Genomic DNA, 20574 nt, shown 5'->3' with positions numbered 1-20574 from the left:
TCCACACAGCTGTTCCTTGTTAAGTGTGTGGTGAAAGCTGTGCTTGGGCACATCTCAAAAGTCCATTTCCCGCAGTCCCTGCCCAGAGCACTTTTCCACGTTCTTGCTTCCCCAGAGGGCAAGGAGTTACACCGAAGGGTTTGGAGCTGTTCACGGGTCTGATGTTGGCCTCTTGACTTGGGAGGGCTGTATTTTGGATAGTTGATTCCAAGATGAAATTAAACCTTGTGCCCGACTTTTTACTTTTACCCTCAAAAAGGGTTTGCAGCAATTACCCAAATAATTTCGTGTTCCTGGTACTCCTGTTGTTGGGAGTTTTGGTTGGTTTCTTCAGTACAGTCTCTTTTCCCCTTCAACAAAAAGCCAAATAAGCAGCACCCTCTCTCTGAATCTCGAGAGCTGCTCCTTCTGCAAAATTTACAGTCACTTCAAGCATTTATTGTGGTGGCTTTAAAGCTCAAGCTGTTTAAAACTGCATCATTAAATAGAACAAAGAATCTAGTGCACCAGAGCAGGTGGGTGAATGAAGCTGGTGCCTGAGATGATGGATACCAAGCAGGCAAAGGTGAAAGCTTTCCTATGTTCATGGCTAGAAAAATCAGTTTGTTTTGTGTCAGTAACTCACAGGCAGTAGCTAAATGCTATGTGATACGACCTTACAGGTTTTCCTTTCTTTATAATCTTCAATTCCTTCAAAATAATTGTTTCAAATCATGTTCTTAATTTGTATAACACTGTTTCTTGGGCCTTTGCTGTCCTCATGTACTGTTTTAGTTCTGTCTGTCTGTTCTAACCACTTGTTGGATGTATGAGGTAAACTAATACTTTTCTGTTGGGAACTGCCAGAACATTGAGGGAGCGATATGGTCCAGACTGGTCTCAGTCGTGGCTCTGCCCATACAGAGCTGTCGTGTGTTCAGTGTCCGGCGCCGTTCCGTGAACAGTAAGAAAATTGCCATGAACACTTTCCACTTTCTGTGAGCAGCTGACTGTGCCATAAGTGGCCTTTCAGGGAATTTAATGGGTTTTTAATTTGCCTCTATGTGAAATGAAGATGGAATAACTCGCTCTCCTTGTTTCCAATTTGACGGTAGCTGCTTACTTTGTAATAAGCGTTTTCTTTGATAAAAACGGCATCGAAAAGCTAGAGGTTCAAAGTTTTACTATTTTCTTTGTGAGCTGAAGCTCAGGCTTTCTCTGGTTTTAGGTTTGAAGCAGAAGACAAGTCACTCTCAAGTGCTGAAATACCACGATGGCTGTGAAAACTTCCTTTTGTCTTTTTTTTTGTTCGCAGTCAAACTGCAGCTTCAAGCGGAAGAAAGAGGAGTGGTGTCGATCAAAGGTGTGATTGCAAATCGCTTCCTGGCCATGAAGGAGGATGGCAGATTGCTGGCCTTGGTAAGGACTGCTTTGTTCATGTTTCTGTCTGTATTTGTAGGTCCTGTCCTTGCTCTGTATGGAGCAACCTTCTCTCCTGCAGGATTTACTCAGCCTCTCTGTGTGTGATTTATCGGCGAGAAATGAGCTCTGCACAGCTTCAATTAGTAAAATTACAAACTAAGAAGAGTTGGGTATGTCTGTCCTACCTAGAAGCTGCAAAATTTAATGGGAATGGCTTGTCTGAGAGAGAAAAAAAAATCATAGTGATCCTGTAGAGAAGGAAGTTATAAAAACAAATGAAGAATAAAATGTTTGCCTTCTTACCCCCAGGAGTAATTTTATCCTCTTTCACTTCCTTACACATGTGATTTTAAAGACCTTTTAAAATAGAAAATAAAACCAATGTTTATTTATTTTGTTTTACTTTCATGATACTAATCTGTATAAATTGTTTTCTCATTTTCCTCTTTGTAGGGAAGTTTTTTGGGCATGTTTACTTCCTAACTAGAAAACTGGCAAGAAAATACATTTTTGAAAATGTGATGATAAAATTTTAAAAAGTTATATAAATGTAGATAAATTAAACTACTCTCTAGTGAGACTAGTTTTAATTTAAACTCTTGTGCATTTTATTGGTATCAGCTGAATTTTTAACTGTGTTTTAAAGCCAGTATGTGTAGCAGGCTCTGAAAGTTAATAAGGACTCCCGGAGTTGGAATATAAATTTTGCTTTAAGAGCTGCAGTTACATTCATTTTGCTTAAATCTCTCATCCATAACCTTCAGTGCAGGCAAACCACTGGTGAAGCACCACTGCAGGGCATTCATCCCATCGGAATTTCAGTTTGCAATAATCCCTGATACTTTGGTGTCTTGAACATTCAGCCTCTGTGCAAGTCGCCACCAGTGACTGGGGTTAGTAATATGCATTCCTAACCCTGGCTGAACAGCAGCTGATGAAAGACCCGTGCCAAGGGCTGCAGAAATTCCTTCTGATTTCCCTCCTGCCTCAGTGAAATGAGGCTGAAAGGAGTTTCACAGGAGCAGGGCTCCTCGGGGTGCTCCGCGGCACCACGTCTCTGGCTCCGGGAAGCCCGTTTTGTTCATGCCTGTGAGTACAGTTACAGGACCTGCTTCAAGTTACTTGGGTATTGTGTGACAGCTCGGTTGAAGAAAATATGAGGAGTTGTCCACTGTGCTATTCTTGAGTTAGGGGTAATGGGGAATTTCCTGTGGTGCTGGTCTGGTGGCGTTCGCCTTCCCATTCAGATCATCCTCTTTAACCCGAGCGACAGCGAATGGTCAAATAGAGTGTTTAGTGCCATTTGTAAAATTATAAACACGGGGGGATCGTTGTATTTGGTATTTCTGCTGTTGCAATAGTGGGTTGGGTTGTAGAACATGCCTTCCTTGCAGCAATTTTAGCTGCTTAGTTCCTGTAAGGCAAAGTGCTTGGAAAGTATCGGTTGTTCACTCGGAATTATGCTCTCAAAACGTGTAAAGCTGAGTCGCTTCGTGCTTCTCACTTGAGCTTATAAAACATTTTGTGTTGTTTCTGGAAATGGGTATTACTTGCATTGTGTTTGCTGCACACACTACTTCCTACAGCTCTTTTAATTTTATTTTGTTATTCATAGGTGGAAATTCTCTGCTCTTTTAAGAGGTTGTTCTTCACCCAGCCTAACGAATGCTGCTGCAATTTCATGGCTGTTTTCTGTAGCACCGGCAAATGTTTTTTCCGTGAGGATTTCTGTATTGTGACTTCCAACAGTCTGTGGCCGGTTGTGCCTCTACTGTTTCTGCCTCTAAACACATTCATGAAACTGTTTCTAATTGCCAGTGTTTCTCGTTCAGTTTGAGCAGGGCTGTGTTTCAGCAAGAGCTCTGCAAAGAGCATATGCTGGAAACCTTTGTGGTGCAGTGATCTCGTCAGTGCGCATGATGAAACACTGCTGAAACCTTTGGCTATTTCTTTTAAAATGTTATGGAACTTTAGTTTCTAAACATTTCATGTAGTTCTCTAATCCACCAGTCACTCAAGTACTATTCTGTCTTTTTTAATGTCTGCTTGCTTTACTTACTTTTCAATGTCCAGCATCCATTCGTTTAGTGTCCTTGTTTTATAAATATATCAACATCTTCAAAAATACTTTTGCAAATTACTACTCGGGCCTGCTTTTCATCTTGCCAAATGTTTTTGTAATTACTTCGTGCAGACATGTCTTTAGAGTTTGTTCTGAGCTGGGTTTTGCAGAATGATTTATTGCGCAGCCGGTGCATCACTGCTGACTCTGGTGATCTGCGTGGGGGTGCAGTGGATCGTGTTCTTCTCTGGAAAGCTGCATGATGCTGATTTTAATTGAGCAGTTTCATGCTCTTCACTAACAGACTCAGTTGTGGGGGAGAACTAATCTTTACCAGTTGTGTCACGGGAGGAAATGGCTGGTTATTAATGCAGATAGTCAAAGCCTCCCCTTGGAAAATGCTGTTTTAACTGAAAATATTTGTGTGGAAAAGTATCTATTCCATCAGATTTTTAATGGAAACACTGAAATGTTTCACTTCTGATACGGCTTATTTTGACTTTCCAGTTTCATTTAATTATAATAATGAAATATTTTTACTTTATGGAAAGAAATGTGATTATTTTGTTTAATGAAGAAATTTACCAAACCTCCCATGAAAAGAAGAATTGAACTTTTGACTAACTTATATTTCACGATAAATAACTTGTTATTAAAGGGCATGACGTGTTCATTCTGTCTGTTGTGCTTACATGGTTTCACTTCAAGGACTTGACTTGAAGGGAAATTCTTGTCTTTTGATGTTATGGATTAAAGTTGTGCTACAGGAATATTCGTGAGAATAACCTGCATTTCTGGGCCCTTTTGTAGTTAGAAAAGGCTGAATATGATCATCACCTCTCTCAGGCCGTACTGGATCCACTGTGGTAGTTACAGGTTAATAAACCCTCTGGCTTCAGTTTTGAGAATTAATAAACTTGAGGAATTTTAATTCCTAATCCAAGTCCAAAATGTCACAGGTAGTTGTTGGCATAGCATGACTCTAGGGCAGATGAGGTTTGCACTGAAAAATCAATCAGTGGGTGATGTCTGTGCAAATATGGGAGGAACCACCTTGTTGCAGGAAGCTGCTGCCCCTCTTTCAGGCAATTAATTTGCCCTGGGTGAATCGACTTGAGGATTTCAGGATTGCTAAAGTTGAAAATTCCTGCACTCAGCATTTTATTTAGTCAGGAGGGAGGGCTTGCTTGGCAGCCGACAAAATACTGACTGGTGGCAGGGCAGACACAGGGGGAACTCGCTCCCCGCCACTGCCCCAGGTGTTTTCCCTTCCTTTCTCCTTTTCCTGAAGGGCTGCAGAGTTCAGGTGTTTCATGCTGTGCTGTGGAAGCTTTCCCTGCTGGATCAGCGCTCTGAATGCAGCCTAGACTTAAGCATATTTGAAAAAACCACTGATATCCAGGGTTTTTCCAGGGGCTGAGGTTCTCAGTGTGGTGGCTGGCATCCCGCTCCTGCTGGACAGCAGTCCGGCTTCCGAAATGTCTCCTTTGGCAGACGTTAGGGAATACATAGTTTATGAAGCCTGAATTAGCATTTGTCATCTAAATGTTGGCTTTTATGTCAAAATGTTTACATTGGCAACACACTGTAGGAACCCACTGGTGTCACATATGCTTTGTGCAGAAAAAGACTTTTCTTTTTTTCACACTTTTTTGATGGTGTCTCTGCCTGAATTTCCAGCTTGAGCAACTGTACTGAACTTGCTTATACTCTGCTTAAAGGTTTTGTTTTTAAATGCTTCTTTATACAGTTTCTGTGCCCTCCTCCCTTTCACGCTTGGATCTATGGCTTGAGGTGATTAATGCATTTGTTCTCACATTGCTGGAACACAAAGCATTGAAGTAAAACTTATCTTGAGAGAGATTATTTAAAATAAAAATAACATGAAAATTGTGAATGGGATTTCTGTTATTTGAAATGTACAAGTATCAGTGAGTTATAGAAATGAGAAACTGCAGATGGATTTTCTCCTACAAGTTCTTTTGCTTAGAAGCAAAAATTCATATCTGAAAATGATTGGAGAAAATACCCTTCTGTTTGAAGACATGTTTGGAGACAGATCACTTTATTTCAGATTGTACTTGAAGGATTTAATTGCTTGTAGCTACAGAATCTTGGCATACATGAGGAGTTACCCTTCTTTTGTATGTTTTTGTGCCTTCTGTATGAAGTCTAATTGTTCCAAACTCACTTTATATATTAATGAATATTAACAGAAGATGATAACAAAGGGTAGCCTGCTAATTTCAGGGATTGCCTCACTTTCCCTGTCTGCTCCCCAATATTTTACACGCTTGCTTTTTAATGACGAGCTTTTCTGCTCCTCTGGCATTCCCAAAAATTTTCAGGGGGAATGAGTCTGACTGAACTGATGGACTGAGAGGTGGTGTTTATGAAAAGAAAATGCACCCTCCAAGTTCCTGGGGTGTTGAACTTCTGCCTTTTTTTATACTCGAGAAAATAATTTCTCTTGCCTAAAGTGCTAGTTCTGCAGGTGGATTTACCACTGTGACAGCTGAGAGCCGTGTTAATTCCATGTAGGTGGAGCTGGCTTTGAAGACTTCCTTCCAGAAGTAAAGTAATTCCATAGATGTACTTCTGAATACCTGCATGCCTGGTCTCCGTGTGGAATATATCTCTTTAATTTTTAACATTATTTTTCAAGTTTTGAATTCTAAAAAAATCTTGAAAAGACTGTTTTGGAATGCTATAAACACAGACTTGAATTAGCTTTAGGAAAAGATAAACCTCGAAATTGGAAAAGAAGAGGCAAAGGCTGGAACTTTGCCATGCTATTTATCTAATGGATAAAATGTTGGGTTGAGGAAGGCAAGGGAAATGCTGCCTTTTCTCTTACACCCTGCTTTTCTTTTTGGCTATAACCTAGGATGAGATGGCAAAGCTGCTGAGCTTGGAAGTCACTGAGTGCCAAGGGACAGGGTCCTTCATTTAAATGTTTGAATTTCTGATCGGAACAAAGAATTACACAGTGAAAACAAACTAGAACCTGCTTGGTCTGTGTTAGACACCACAAATGAACCACAGTTAAACCCTCTTCTTCTTGTAGGCATTTTTGACAATATTTTCACAATAACTATCATTCTTCTGTCATGAAATGTTTCATATCCATTTCTTAAAGCCAGAGGTACTGCTAACTCACAATTTTGCTAAGTTAGTCCCATGAGTCTGAAGAATTGTTTTTGGATGCTATACCAATAATCTTTTTTTTTTCCCTCCCTTTTTAGAAATATGCAACAGAAGAATGTTTCTTCTTTGAGCGTTTGGAATCTAATAACTATAACACTTACCGATCACGGAAATACTCCGACTGGTACGTGGCACTGAAAAGAACTGGACAGTACAAACCTGGACCAAAAACTGGACCTGGACAGAAAGCTATCCTTTTTCTTCCCATGTCTGCCAAAAGCTGATTCCCATGGCGGATTCCGAGCACATTTGCCACACTACACTAAAGACGTCGACTTTCCTACTCCTCCCCGAAGTAGCAAAATATAAGCAATTATTTGCTGATATTAACTACTTTTCCAGATACCAGTTTAAAACATGAATGTTTCATACTGTCTTTATATTGCTCTTTCAACCTATTGTGCCAGTGTGTGTGGAGGTAAAATTACTTGGAAAATATCTTTTCAAGATCAATAACACGTCTGTTTTCTTCTAGGTATCTTTGCAGAGCTGTTTTATTTACGTTATGCTTTCTTTATGGAGTAAAGGAAAACAAATCTGATGCACACCTGCAGCAATATTTACCTTTACAAATAATTTATCTCTTAGCTTATTAGAGAATCATTACTTACTAATAATTACCTAAAAAGAAGTCCATGAATAAATTTAATGTGCAACACTGCAGTAATAATTCTAAATTATTAATCTAACGAAATGTGAAATGTATTGCTCTCATGTAATGTTTCTGTAGGACTCGGGCAGCTCCCTGTGGTACAGTTTGTAGAACCGGCCTGTGTAGACAGCTGGGAACTCCCTCATGGTTATGTCAATCTTATCAAACCCTTCCCTGTACCCATACAGTAGGAGTTTGGCTACGTTGCTGGTGATAGGAGTAGAGTTTTTTGTCCTGACAAGCTCCTCGAGGTCCATCCACTCACACCTCAGGCACTCCTGCTGGCAGAAGCTGATGTTGAAGGAGGAGGGCTGCAGGCGACAGATGATGTACATGTCCGACTGCCCAAAGGCTCCGGGGTGTTGGTGCTGCTGCCTGATGCTTAGGATGGACTTGAACTCTGACTTGATGCCAGTCTCTTCAAAAACCTCTCGAACTGCTGTGTCTCCTGGGTGGAAAGAGCAATGCTTAGCATTCTTTAAACATTTGGGAAAGGCAGCAACCCTCTAACTCAAAGCGTTCTCTGTTCTGCTTCGTCAGGTTTTCAGGACGTAAGTCTGTTTTTCCAGCACAAGGATAAGCTAATTCTTTGGTCCCTGAACAGAACTAATTGCTAAGTGCCTTTGCTGTGTATATCCTGCAGAATTACCCCTTTTGATAATACTGTGCAGGGGGTGGCTTGACATGGACATTCTGATGGCTGCTGACTCTGCTGATCTCTTAATCCAAGGCAGCATTCCACCCTCCTTGCAGTCCTTTGTATCCCCATCCCTCTCCTTGCTTCTGTCCGAGCTGTTGTGTTACCTGCCTCTTTTAGTTCACTTTCAGTAAGAAATGAGTGTGCTGGCTTGCTTCCAAAAGCAAAATACATCTTAAAAGACATGTAGAGATTTGCCATCCTATGGAAGCTTTCATCTTGGCATGTCAGAGGGGAACAGAACAGGCATTTCAGGGGTAGTTTCAAATATTGGAAATAATCTGGACATACAGTGGCTAACAATGAATAACCAAAATGATTAATCCAGCATTGGCCAAATTATTGTATGTTAATGGCCCTGGTTTGCACATATTTCTGCCTCAGCTCAGCTTCTATCTTGCCGTGGAATGACCTGTGTGAAGTTTTCCAGATGGGGAAGGACACTCGTGTACCATTACTGACCCTTGCAGAGATGGCATTTTATGTTGCCCAGAGAGGCCTCTCTGGGTGGTCCCCTGGTTTAAAACAGTGGTTGCAAAGCAAAACTCCCTGTGTTTTGTTATTGGGCAGGGGGCTGTATTACACAGAAGTGAAGAACTGAGATAATGAGAAAGGTTGAAGCAGGCTACAGTTAAGAAAATTGTGATAATTAGGAATTTCATTTTAGCATTGAGCTCTGCTTTTAAATGAAGTGCCTTTTTCTGTTTCCCTTTTATTTAAATGTGTATATATATAAATATCTACTGACAGTTAAACCAGAAGAAACACTAGGGCTTGAGTTTCAGAAATACTCAAATACAAAAATGTGTGCACTTTGCTTAATTCATTATGAAACTATTGGTATTACTTGCACGAGTCAGTTTGTACTCATTTAAGTAGATAGCCATGTATTATGTCACTTCATATAATCACAGGATCTTCAAGCCTTGTAATTGCAATTTTTAATTGTAATTTAAAATGTAGTCCCTTGAATGAGTTTATAAGGTATGAGTATGTAAGGATTTAAAAAAAGGAAAATTAAGCTCTATTATATTTTATGCTTCACTAATTTATATCTTCTTGTAATATAAGATGTGATGAAGAGAATCATAACTTTTATTATTATGTAGTTTGGAAGTGGCAGGAGGGGAGCTGTGGGAGACTTGTTTTCTCCTGGGTGTTTTCCAATACTTCCATCCAGGCTCCAGCCATAATCTCACCTGTTTTTTGAGGGGTGGCCTCTGGCTTACTCAGTAGCACTATCCCTCTGGGGAATCCCACTGGAATGCCAGTGCTGGCACAAAAATCCTGCTGGTATCTCCTGGCCTAGAGCCTCTGGCACTACAAGTGGGAAGAAGCCTGGCTAGACAACAACCACAGCGTTTGGGATTCTTCTGAAAACATGGATCCATCTCACTGTTACATGTCTTTGCATTGTCCAGCAAATAGTTTTGATTTCCATCACTGGGTTTGACAAAAAGACTGAAAATGAGACTCGGGAGTTGTGAAACTAAATTCAGTCATATCCCAATAACTAGAAACTTTCTCCATGTGTTGAAATAATGAACTGGAATACAAGCCCTGCAAATGTTGTAGGGAGACTGCTAAAATAGTAGGTATTTCTAAGGTATGGAACAGTCAGGAAACCTGGGCTCAGTGCCCAGTTTAAAAAATAACCAGTCTATGGATCATGATTTTAAGGGGTGAGGTACAAAAGGGAAAAAAAGCCAAATTTTCTCTCTCTTCATAAACAGCCTTGTTCATTCACCACTGAACAGAACTGCACCAGTGCTTGTCATCACCTGTGCTATGCTGGGCAGAAATGAGAGGTTTCCTCAAATCAGCATTATCTCTTAATACAGAAGAGCTTTATGTCCCTGGTTGAGTAGGTGCCCACAGGACTGAGCTGCTGCACTTAATGCTGCCCTGTGCCAAGACCTCTTAGTCCAAACAAATCAAATGAATGAGGGTGGGAGGAAGCAAAAGTTGTATTTAATTCTGGTTTGCATGTAAAAATGGAGAGCTGGAAATTTTTGCTCAGTGCATCACTGAGGTCACTGCCCTGGATTCCAGTGTGAGCCGAGAGCTCCCTGTTTCAGTTTTATTTGGTTTTTATACTGATTACCTTAATCCTCTGCACTTCTGGCTCATATTACAGCATATCCAACAAAAAGTCAGCTGACTTCAAGCACTCACTTAAGAGAAATTGTGGAAAAGAGTAAATGTTATAAATACAAAACTTCTTTGCCCCAAATGTTACCCAGTGTTACCAATATGATGTTACCCAATTACCATTAAGGTCACAGGATCATGTCACTTCATCTGCTCACCATTATTTCAAAGAAACAAATTCAAAGGAGTGGTGTGGGTCATGCTGTATTTCAGTAGTGTTAATGTCTTTGTAACTCTGTTGACGTCTGACCTGTCTTCCTAGGACTTACCAATGTCTTCTCCTGGATTAGACAGACCTCCTGGAAATTTCCATGCATTTATAGTCTGTATTGGAGGAGAAAACATTAATGAAGGATACAGCCTGTGTTGTACTATCAAATATGAAGGAGATAATTAATATGTGACTTGTTTTCTTGAAGTTGCAGTAGTATTGTTACGACTCCTACAAACAGCAGGAAGTAGGAACTTATTCCTGCTAAGGTGATGATCAGAGACAGCTACAGTCTGTATGAACTATCTGAACAAAACACCTACTGACTGAAAATACAAACTGTCTAACAGTCATTAGACAACGTTGCTGCTAGATAGAGTAGTTGAATATTAAAGAAAAGCTGCTATAGACAATATAATCTTATATTTAATCACTAATGTATTCCCCTTCCATGGTTTTGGCTTTTAAAAAATGTATATATATTTAATCTTACCAACAGGTATTATGATTGTAGTACTGTTCTATATTGCACTGGCTTTAAGATGACTCCGTGTGTCTGTAATAATCATTTCGTGTAACTTGTCATTTTCATGGAATACAAAAACTGAGGGCTTGTGTGTGATTTATATATGGAAACATTTATTGAATTGCAATAAAGTTCAGTATTAGAATGTGGAGGCGTGGTGTTGTTACTTATACTGCTAAAGGAGTCCCAGTCCCTGCACCTCTTGCAAATGCATAAAGATTTGTAGGCTTTAGTTCTCTGTATTTTTTATTTCTTTCCTTATTAAAAGTTTATGTAGGACGAAGTTACCCTTCACCTAGAAATTAACGCAGTAAAAAAGCACACTGGCCAAAAAAAAAAAGCTTTTTTGTCCATGCAGTATAGAGGGGGAAGCTCTCTGCTTTCCAGTGACTTGAAACCCCAACAACTACACTGGAAAATGTTTTTTTCCTGGGCATTCTTAAAGGGCTTGGATAGGAGTTTAAAGTAATAGATTAAAAATAGTGCAGATGGAAAATACGTATATTTGTCTGCTGGCTTCCAGATTTGCTTTTGGTTCCTGGAAATCTTTGTGCTGTGGAATTGTCCTTTTATGATTAAACCTAAACAGCTCTTAAAATTCTGCCAGCTGCTTAATTATTTTTTTAAGCTTTCAGAACATCCTTTATTTTAAAGGACACCATTTCAGGGAAACTGTTCATTTTATGGGAAAAGAGAAGGGAAAGAAGTGGTGAAACCGACAGTGGGAAACAACTGTCTGAACTATTTGCTTGCACTGAGATGTTTGCTCACTGCACAAGGAATGTATGGATGTTCATACACTTCAACATTTAGACTTAATTTTACCCAGTCAGTAAAGAGCTGGAAAGAGGAGAGTCAGAAACAATCACTTTTTTCCTTTCACCTTCCTCACTTGCTGCACTGTCAGCTTTGTTCTGGAAAGGTGAGCTGAAATAGTTGACCTGGCATATCCCACTTTTCAGAATGAGCTGAGGGAACAGGGAAGAGCAAGTGCCAGACTGGTCCTCTTGTGTTTTGGGGCCAGAGGTGAAAGAGGTAATGCCTGGTGAGTATGGAATTGAACCCAGTACCCAAATTAGAGCATCTGATGTCACTGTAGAATGGGTAGAGATACCTGCACTGAAAATGCCTGTGGGGGAGCTTTAACAAAACCACAAATGTAGAAGTTAAGCCTCACACCTCCTGGGCTTAGGAAACTACCATTTCCTTCTAAATATGCAGATATTCTTTGAGACCTGTTTAACATACTTACTAAATGCTAAGCGTGCAGTTTTATATTTCTGTGTGTAAAAAGGATAAATAAATGTCATGTTTCTAAAGTTTACAATGTGCTGTCCTGTTCCTTGAGACTCTCTAGAACTGGAACCACTTTTGGAGCCTACAGCATGTGAGGTAGGTTCATGCTTTAATTGGTAGTTTCTCGATGTAAGCCTGAAGGTCCTGCTATAGAAAAGTCCTTGATGTTTTTATTTATTATAAGTAAAAATAAAAAAATAAAAATCTTTAATTGCAGGAAATGAGTTCAGAGGAAGAGAAACACCCTTGTCTTTTGTGTTAGAAATTCAACATGTTGTATAATTGAACCTGCCCATGAAAGCACCCTTTCATTGAAGTTCATTAACCGTGTTGTAGTTACTAATGAAGCCTAGCCATGAGTTACTAATGAACTGATGTTTTGGTCCTGGGAAGAAATGTCCTAGTAGCTATTTCAGGAAAGACAGAAAAATGTAGCCAGTGAGATTCTGGCATAGTTTTAACTATATAAAATGAAAATGATGCATCCAAGTGTATTTCAGTCCACCTAGGTTTGATTGTTTCTTGTTAAAACTGCAGTTAATCTCACTGTGCTAGAGACACTTTGCAAATGAAAGCATAATGGAAGCTAAATGCCTTTTCTGTGGAATAGCTCAGCACAGGCAACTGTGCCATTGAGCCAGTGAGCTTTCTGCAGCTGCTGGATTAAAGCCTAGGTTAGCCTGATGGGGGCTGGAAGACATTCCCAGTGATGGATGTTTGGTGACCTCAAGCCACATCACACGACCCACCATCCCCACACTAATGCTCTGGTTTGGCATTCCCCATTTGTGAGGAATTAGGGATCTTTACACTTGGTACTAAGGTGCTCTCCAGGTCATGGCCAACCATGGCATGGCTTATTTAAAGCCACAGACATGCCTGGAATTTTTGAAACCAAACAAAATCAGCAACCTCCTCACAAAATCTGTTTTGAGCTGTGGGGGTTTTCCAGAGGTCTGCATGGATCCAAACACATGATTAGGGACTCTTGGGTCAGTTACAGGAGAAAAATTCAAAGCAAGAAGGATACTTAGTAGTGCTGAGTCGATCATATGTTATAACTAACAATAAAGGCCTTGATTTTCAAAGCATTTTTTTATTCCCTTAAAATGGAATACAGCAATCTGTTGATAGATGTGTTCCAAGACACTCATAAAAGGAAGTAACTTTAAACTATCACAATTCTGAACTGGTATAAAAATAAACATATATTTTGTTTTATACTACAGAGCAAGATTATCTAAATTAACTTCTCTATTTTATAATCCTGTAACAAACCTACCTTATTTCTGTCTTGTACAACCAGCACCTTTCCAGTGCTTTCATCTAGAACAGCACCTAGTAGAGAAGGAAGATTGAAAAAAATGTAGTGCTGGACAACTATGTCCAATTTTAACAACTAAAATCTAACATGTTTTGATAAAGCACAGCAAACCCCTAATGATACCATTTACAGTTGGCAAGGTTTGTTTAGATGAATCACAAAGTGGTTTGTTGGTGGAAAACTGATACACAATAAAATATCACAAAAAGGTTAAGTATCCTGTATAAAAATTCAGAGTTAGCACAGTACCAAGACAAATAATTGCAACATTTAAGTTCCAGATTAGACAAGAAATGAAAAGAAAAACTTGCTTGTGTTAATATCAGAACTAAAGAATGCAAGATCAAGAGGTCACCCAAACAATCTAGCAAAGCTGCAGCAGAGACGTGCCTATAATCTTGCTCAAGTAACAGAAAATTTTCCAGTGACTCTGGCCGAGAAGCCACCCTTAAGGGGTAAGAATTTTTCTCCAGTGAAATTCATGACAAAACTCCCACCTGCTGTAGCGAAGATCTGAGTGTTTTCTGGTTAATGACACACAAGATTTACTACTCAGGGGGCTCACTGTACTGATAGTGTCCAGCTGGGTGACTATCTATGAACTCATGACAGGAACTCGCAGCAATCTGAGTCAACCTGTTAACCAAAAAGTGTTGCTTCCAAGTGGAAAAGGGACACTTCCACTTGTTAAAAAAACCCCTCAGGATGTCTGACTGAAAAGTGCAGCTTTTCCTTATGTCTTCATGCTCAGCCCATGACTTTCTCCTGCAGATTACAAGTTTTCCTACTTTCTAAAACCCAAGTGCCTTCATGTTTAATCATCATGTCACACTCACTGGTCCTATTTAAAAACATCCTTCCTTTAAAACAGGCATTTTTCTCAGATTTTTAAAGAGTCCTGTGGTGAGCAGAACGAGTACTGTGGTGCAGCTTACCAGGCTCTTTTCCACATCAGTCATGCATGGGTTTCAAATTAGTAGTTAACTATAAAAAAATGCTTCTGTCATTTTACAGCAGGAGGAAGAGTATACAGGCAGATTTGTGATATATGCATTTAAAATGCTTTGGGGAAGTATTTCCACAGAAGGGAATTATTAAAGAATGAGTGTCCAGCTCACAACACCCTCTGTTTTTTTAATAATACAATGGCAGACTTCTGTGTAGGAGAAACACTGAAAGGATAAAATACCAGTCGTCCTTCAAGATATGCCAAAGGACGTGTTTTAGGAGGGTAGTCACATATCTGCCTCCCCCTGGCTTGTGATGGTATGATTTCATTCCTCCTGTAAATACTTAGCAGTGTCCAGGTTCAAGTACTCTGCTGATTAAAGAGGGAACAAAAGGAAAGCAGGAGTAACTTTGATGCACACTGTGATTACTGGGATTGTTTTCTAGTAAAGCCATCGTTCAGCCAAATGGTTTGCTGAGACCAGGGAGAACTGCTGCAGGCAGGAAACTGCAGCTTGAATCAAACAGAAAGTATATGTTCTCTTCTCTGTTTCTATTCCCCTGAAATGTCATTTTTGGCAGTGAAATTGTCACTAAGATGCTCAGAATCTCTGCTAGAGGATACCTAAAACCAAAGCAAAAAGAAAGAAAGAACACTAACAGGATTTGCTGTCCAGTCTCGTGTTCCCAAGAGCAGCTCTGAAGGCCCTGAGCTGCACCTGGTTGGTATCAGTGAGATCAGAGCTTGACTGCAGGCCCTGAACTGCAGTTTTAAAAACTCTCCCCCTTGCTACAAATGTGGTACCTGGAGCTTTAAATCATCCAACACCAGGACTTTCTGGAAAGGTTTATACTTATAACCCAGCCAAGTACTCAGTATTACAACACCGCTTTGTTTTGAATGTTCTCTTTTGGGAAACAGGTAAGCATTAAAAAAATAAAATCCCTTAGACAACTCCAGGTAATGAGTAATGGAGGGGAAAAATATCTTCATCCTACCTGTTTTATTTATGACTGATGTAAACATGTATGCAAAGATGTTCAGAGTTGAAAAGCACTTGTTGACCACATGAGTGCATGCACGACCGCTTGCATTGTAAACAGCAGCAGACAGGAGTACGTATTTGTAAAACAACTTGGGAACTACTTTTAAATCACTTTTGATTCCTTGGGCCATCATAACCTTCCTGTGCAGTTTCACATTAATGCAGCTGCTCATTTTACCCATTTCCCTAAGTAACAGGACTGGCTAAGGCTGATAATCCTCAGTGTGTGTAGACTCCAAGGACTTTGATTCAATAAGTAGATTAAGGTAGGTAGCAATGAAAATAACAGCTGTGTTGTAAGGCTTACACTACATGTGAGGGAGAAGAGAATAAATGACTTTTACTTTTCTTCCTCTCCTTTCACTTTCCTTCCTCAGCTTGTCTGCCTGTGCCATTGTTGCGTGGCATGTTTACAAACACGTCCCTTTCTGGGTGGCAGACCAATTCCTCCCAGGAGGTGGAGAATGTTGGAAATGCTTCTGCAAAACATGTTAATCACTTCATACACCAGAGACCTTCCTGTATCTTTACACATGTGGAAAATCCTGCCGCCTACAAACGGATGCAGCGAGTGAGCTGGGAGACACATCACATGTTCCACTATTTCTAAACAATAATGGCCAAGCCCAATGAGTAACATTTGCTACTCTCTGCTTGGCGACTCTCATCCAGTCTGGTCAAGTATGACCTGACCTCGCTTATTCACACCTTTGTCATCACTTGGCTGGACCATCCCGAGGCACAAACCCTGGCTGTGCAGCGTTCCCTGCGTGGGAAACTCCAGACAGCAGGAAAACCAGCTGCTGGTCTACTTGGCAATGAGACCTGCTACCTGTTGCCTGCTCCCTGTGCTGGTTTCCCTCTGGCCAGCCAACCACTCTCCATGTCTCTGCTTTTCATTTCCAGGATGCTCAAGGGACTGAGTCCTGTATTTCACTGACTGGCCACAGCTTTGAGATGGAGATTCTCATCAGAAAATTGCTTTCCTTTACTGCAGACACTTTTTAAAATACTTTTTTTTTTTTGTTCAGGAAATAAAAATGCCTGGGGTTTGACACCCACAAAATATAAAAGAGCATATTTACATAATTTAATATTTGAATAAAATTAATTAAAAATAGAATGAAGCCCTTCCACTACCCAAGCTCTTGGTCCTAAAGTAGAAAGCTAACTGAATAAACATATTCCAGGTGGTAGCCACACTGCTTAGTGTATTCTTGGGATGTGTTCCATCTCCACTGAGAGTGAGTGGAATACAGGAAAAAAAACACATAGCAATCATTATTTCACAGAGAAATCTGCTTGTCTACCTGCCCAAAATGCCTTCCTTAACTCCTTACCTTTTTTAAAAAAATTTCCAATAATGAGTAAAAACGCATAGGTTTGAAAAGTGACAGCAAAGAATACAGACATTTAATGTTGTGCAGCTTTTAAATATGTGCAATAAGTTATGAAATCCATCTACCTGCACTTGTGAAACTTTTCCTTTCCTCAAAGCTTTTTCCTACTTGCAGAGTGCCAAGTGCTTCAAAGTGGAACTGCAAATTATGCTCTGAAAGTGCATTTTCTGTATTTTCAAATGTTTATTTGACAGTCTTTCAAGAGTTATGATTTCTCTTACACAAAGTCCTTCCTGATACCCACCGGGGTCACAACACATCTTTTACATGATTTCCTTCCAAACAACATTTTCAGCTGTGCAGGTCTTACTTCAGAAAAACCCCCTCTCAATTAGTTCCGTTTCCTCAAGCACTCAAGTTACAACCACAAGGAGTAACGCGGAGCTTCTGCTGAGGGAATGCGCTATCCTGCTCCAGTTTAATGCCACATATTTTAATGGTGAGGTTTCCATACCTCAGGAAAACATGCTCCAACATGTCCATTGACAAAATCCAAGGCCGCCTTCGGCTTCCACCCTGCCCTCTGCTGGCCGTGGAACGGAAGGCTCCCACTGCCGATGGCAGTAGCACCGTTTTGTAATTCAAGGCGTTTTCCCCCAAACTTATTTTCACCTGACCTGCTGCTACACCGAACAATCCATCTTTTGTGAGTTCTTCCTAACTAGGTTTGTCAAATTGCTATTTATGGGTCTTAACACTACTTGGTGAAGAAATAACGTCCCACACAGTCCCTGCAAGGCAAGGACAAACAAGTCAAGGTTGTAATTGGAGAGATTTGCTCTCCCTATCCCATAATTTCTGGGTGTTAAAGTAAGCTTTACACGAGGGGTCCAAACAAACCTCCAAATAACAGATTACTGAGAGATGGGATAGGCAGTGGCATATCTGTGGAACTCTGCAGAGAGACAGTGCTAACACATTCGAATTTGGTGAAGCTAAGTTTTTTTGGCTCATCATCAGTTCCTTGTACTGTGCTATACAAAGAAAAAAAAAACAAAAAAAAAAGGGAACCATCCTATCTAGTTCCTTGCAAATGTTCTCAGTTATGGAACAACTCCTTTCCAACTGTGATTGTGGGAGTTCTAGTTGGTTAAGAGTATGGTGTCCAGATGTTTGCTTGTAAAATATATTTGTTTGGAATACAGAGTTCCAGGCACAGCTTAGAGTAGCTTTTAGACCACTGTAATTTCAGCTAATAGTTGTTTTAGCTTCTGAACAATCCCTGTTAGGTCAAATTGTCCCCATTTACAGACCTTAATGTGAGCATAGGTTAGGCAGATTCATATATTAAGCATCTACAGTAAGGACAGCAAGCAGAGAAGTGCTTTTTTATTTCTCTATGATTGTGTTTACTTCTTCATTTTAAAATGCTGCTTGAAATCTTTACTGTCTCTTACCTGCAAGGTGAAAAGACGACACCTTTCTCAGAATGGTGTTTAAAAGCAATATCATGAGCTCCCATTCTACAGCTTCAGGACCACATTTTCTTCTCCCTGAGCTGTTCACAATTTTCTCCAACTGGAATTGTTTTGAGAAACCTCTATCTGCCTGTTTTTAGCCACATATGCTGTTGTACAGGCGCATTCATGAATGACACACTTCCCTTTGTAAAGTCACCCCAATGGTAGTTGGCAGCTGGTTTCCATGTGCTGGTTGTCCAGAGGAACAGCCCATTTCCTACTGGTCCTAAGGGCTTGTTCAAGTCTTTTTGTGGGTATCACTCCTGTAACTCACCTGCAACACCCACCTGGTGGGTGGCAAACCCTGGCAGCCTGCTGGGCCCCTCTCCCAGCCACAGTGTCAGGGTGGATGAGCCCTGCTCGGCGTGGTGGAAAGCAAAGCCTTGGGAAGCAGCTGTTGCCACAAGCCCACTCTGGAGGATGGGGACACGGAGCCAGACGGCAATGCGACCTTCCTGCCGCCACTGAGCCACGGACTCTGCAAGAGAGGGAAGTGAGGAAGGTCAGGGCCATGGTGACCACTCAAAGACAGCCCCACCTTGCCCTTGATCTGTGTGGTTTTAAACCTTATAGCGCACAACAACTGGGGTTATTGAGCAAAGATCTGTATTTTCACCTCATTTACAGGGTCAAACTATTGTTGGTGTGAGGAAGGTGCCAGCAATGACACGGGCTGCCAGCTTGACATTACATGTGGTACAACGTGGTGTTCACACATGAAATAATGGCTTTTCTGTCAGGGTCTGCTGTAAGGCACAGGGGAATCTACTCATCTGGAGTACTGTGTCCAGTCCTGGGCTCCTCAGCATAATAAAGAGAAGGAGCTGCTGGAGAGGGTCCAGTGAGGGGCAACAAAGGTGATTAGGGGTCTGGAGCATCTCTCTTACGAGGAGAGACTGTGGGAGCTGGGCCTGTTTAGACTGGAGAAAAGACGACGGAGAGGGGATCTTATTAATGCATATAAATATTCCAAAGGTGGGTGCCAAGAGCACAGTGCCAGACTCTTTTCAGTTTCACCAGAGCACGGTGTCAGACTCCTTGCAGTTTCTTGCCGAGCGACAGGACAAGGAGCAGCAGCCATACACTAAAACACACGAAGTTCCACCTCAACGCGAGGAAGAAGTTCCTTTACGTTGAGGATGGCAGAGCACAGGCTGCCCAGGGAGTCTCCCTCTCTGGAGACATTCCAACTCACATGAACGCGTTCCTGTGTCACCTGCCCCAGGTGACCCTGCCTTGGCAGGGGTGGATGGTACCGGATGATCTCCAGAGGTCCCTTCCAACCCTGACAACCCCGTGGCTCTGTGAGCGCCCTCCGCTCCCTCCTGCCAGCGTTCTCCGCCGCACGGCCGCGGCTCTGTGCCCGTGAGGGGAAGGCGGCGGCTGAGGGGAGCTGCTCCCCGGGACCCCGCCGGCCCCTCACACAGCGCCCCCCGCCCGCCCCGCTGCCCCAGGAGCCCCGCCCGGCACTTGCCCCGCAGCCACCGCCCGAAGGCGGCCCGCTCCACCCGCGGGGGCTGGCGCAGCTCGCCCAGGTCCACGCTCACCCCCCCGAACTTGTCCGGCCGCGCCCGCAGCCCCGCCAGGGCCGCCCAGTCCCGCGCCCTCCGCAGGGCCCGCCACAGCCGCGCCATGGCACCGAGCGGGGCGGGGGGCGCGGAGCCTCCGCCCCCGGGGCGGTGCCGGCCTCTGCTCCGGAACCACTCGGCGGTGGGGCAGCATGTCTGCCTCCTCTTCCAAAAGGAAGAGCAAGGGGCGCCTGGCCGCGGGTGGCGGCTCCCCGCGGGATGCTCCCCTCGGAGCTGCTGAGGGTGGGCCGCTGGCGCTGCGCGTCGCCGACGCCGTGGAGGCAGGTACGGGGGTGCGGGCGGCGGGGACGGGCTGGTCGGGGACGGACTTCCCCAAGCCCGGCTTTCCCAGCCTCGGCTGCCCAAGTGCGGCGCGCTGAGGGCGCCTCGTTTGAAACTGAGTCCCTGCCGAGCCGCGCTCGCGAAGGCGGGACCGGGGGGTTCTCTCAGGCAAAGTCGGCTGGGCCCCCGTGAAATCCGCTCTTTATTCCCGTGGAGCGGGAGCTATATCGGGGTGGAAGGTGCGGTACCGAGCAGCAGTGTGTGACCGCGGGTGTTTGCCCAGCCCCGTCGGCATCCCCGCCCCGCGGTTCCCCCTCACGAGGGTCCCTGCGCTCCCCTCAGG

At 42.4% G+C, this 20574-nt stretch overlaps 3 protein-coding genes across 4 annotated transcripts in view; 2 read left to right on the top strand and 1 right to left on the bottom strand.

Moving 5' to 3' along the window:
* The window catches only part of FGF2 (fibroblast growth factor 2), a 21320-nt gene extending 14394 nt beyond the window's left edge, over positions 1 to 6926 (top strand). The window contains exons 2-3 of the mRNA XM_027689954.1: positions 1295 to 1398; positions 6709 to 6926. Of these exons, the coding sequence (XP_027545755.1) occupies positions 1295 to 1398; positions 6709 to 6894 (290 nt within the window). The 3' untranslated portion in view covers positions 6895 to 6926. The remainder of the gene's footprint in view (positions 1 to 1294; positions 1399 to 6708) is intronic.
* Positions 5521 to 20574, bottom strand: NUDT6 (nudix hydrolase 6). 2 transcript variants are annotated; one of them, XM_027689952.1, is made up of 5 exons: positions 20480 to 20574; positions 18669 to 18859; positions 13486 to 13541; positions 10440 to 10494; positions 5521 to 7770 (listed from the first exon to the last, which is right to left on the bottom strand). In XM_027689952.1, exons 1-5 carry the CDS (start codon positions 20524 to 20526, stop codon positions 7382 to 7384), a joined length of 738 nt encoding a protein of 245 aa, XP_027545753.1. In that variant the 5' UTR covers positions 20527 to 20574; the 3' UTR covers positions 5521 to 7381. The 2 variants fall into 2 exon arrangements, with proteins under 2 accessions (XP_027545753.1, XP_027545754.1); XM_027689953.1 differs by lacking the exons at positions 18669 to 18859; positions 20480 to 20574 and adding an exon at positions 18319 to 18531.
* SPATA5 (spermatogenesis associated 5) overlaps positions 20057 to 20574 on the top strand; it is a 167958-nt gene continuing 167440 nt past the window's right edge. The window contains exon 1 of the mRNA XM_027689951.1: positions 20057 to 20234. Within this exon, the coding sequence (XP_027545752.1) occupies positions 20102 to 20234 (133 nt within the window). The 5' untranslated portion in view covers positions 20057 to 20101. The remainder of the gene's footprint in view (positions 20235 to 20574) is intronic.

Source organism: Neopelma chrysocephalum, unplaced genomic scaffold, assembly GCF_003984885.1.
Source record: "Neopelma chrysocephalum unplaced genomic scaffold, ASM398488v2 Primary Assembly neopelma1_79, whole genome shotgun sequence".
Classification (NCBI taxonomy): Eukaryota; Metazoa; Chordata; class Aves; order Passeriformes; family Pipridae; genus Neopelma; species Neopelma chrysocephalum.
The sequence above is the reverse complement of the archived record's forward strand: the minus strand, read 5'-3'. Positions and strand labels throughout refer to the sequence as shown.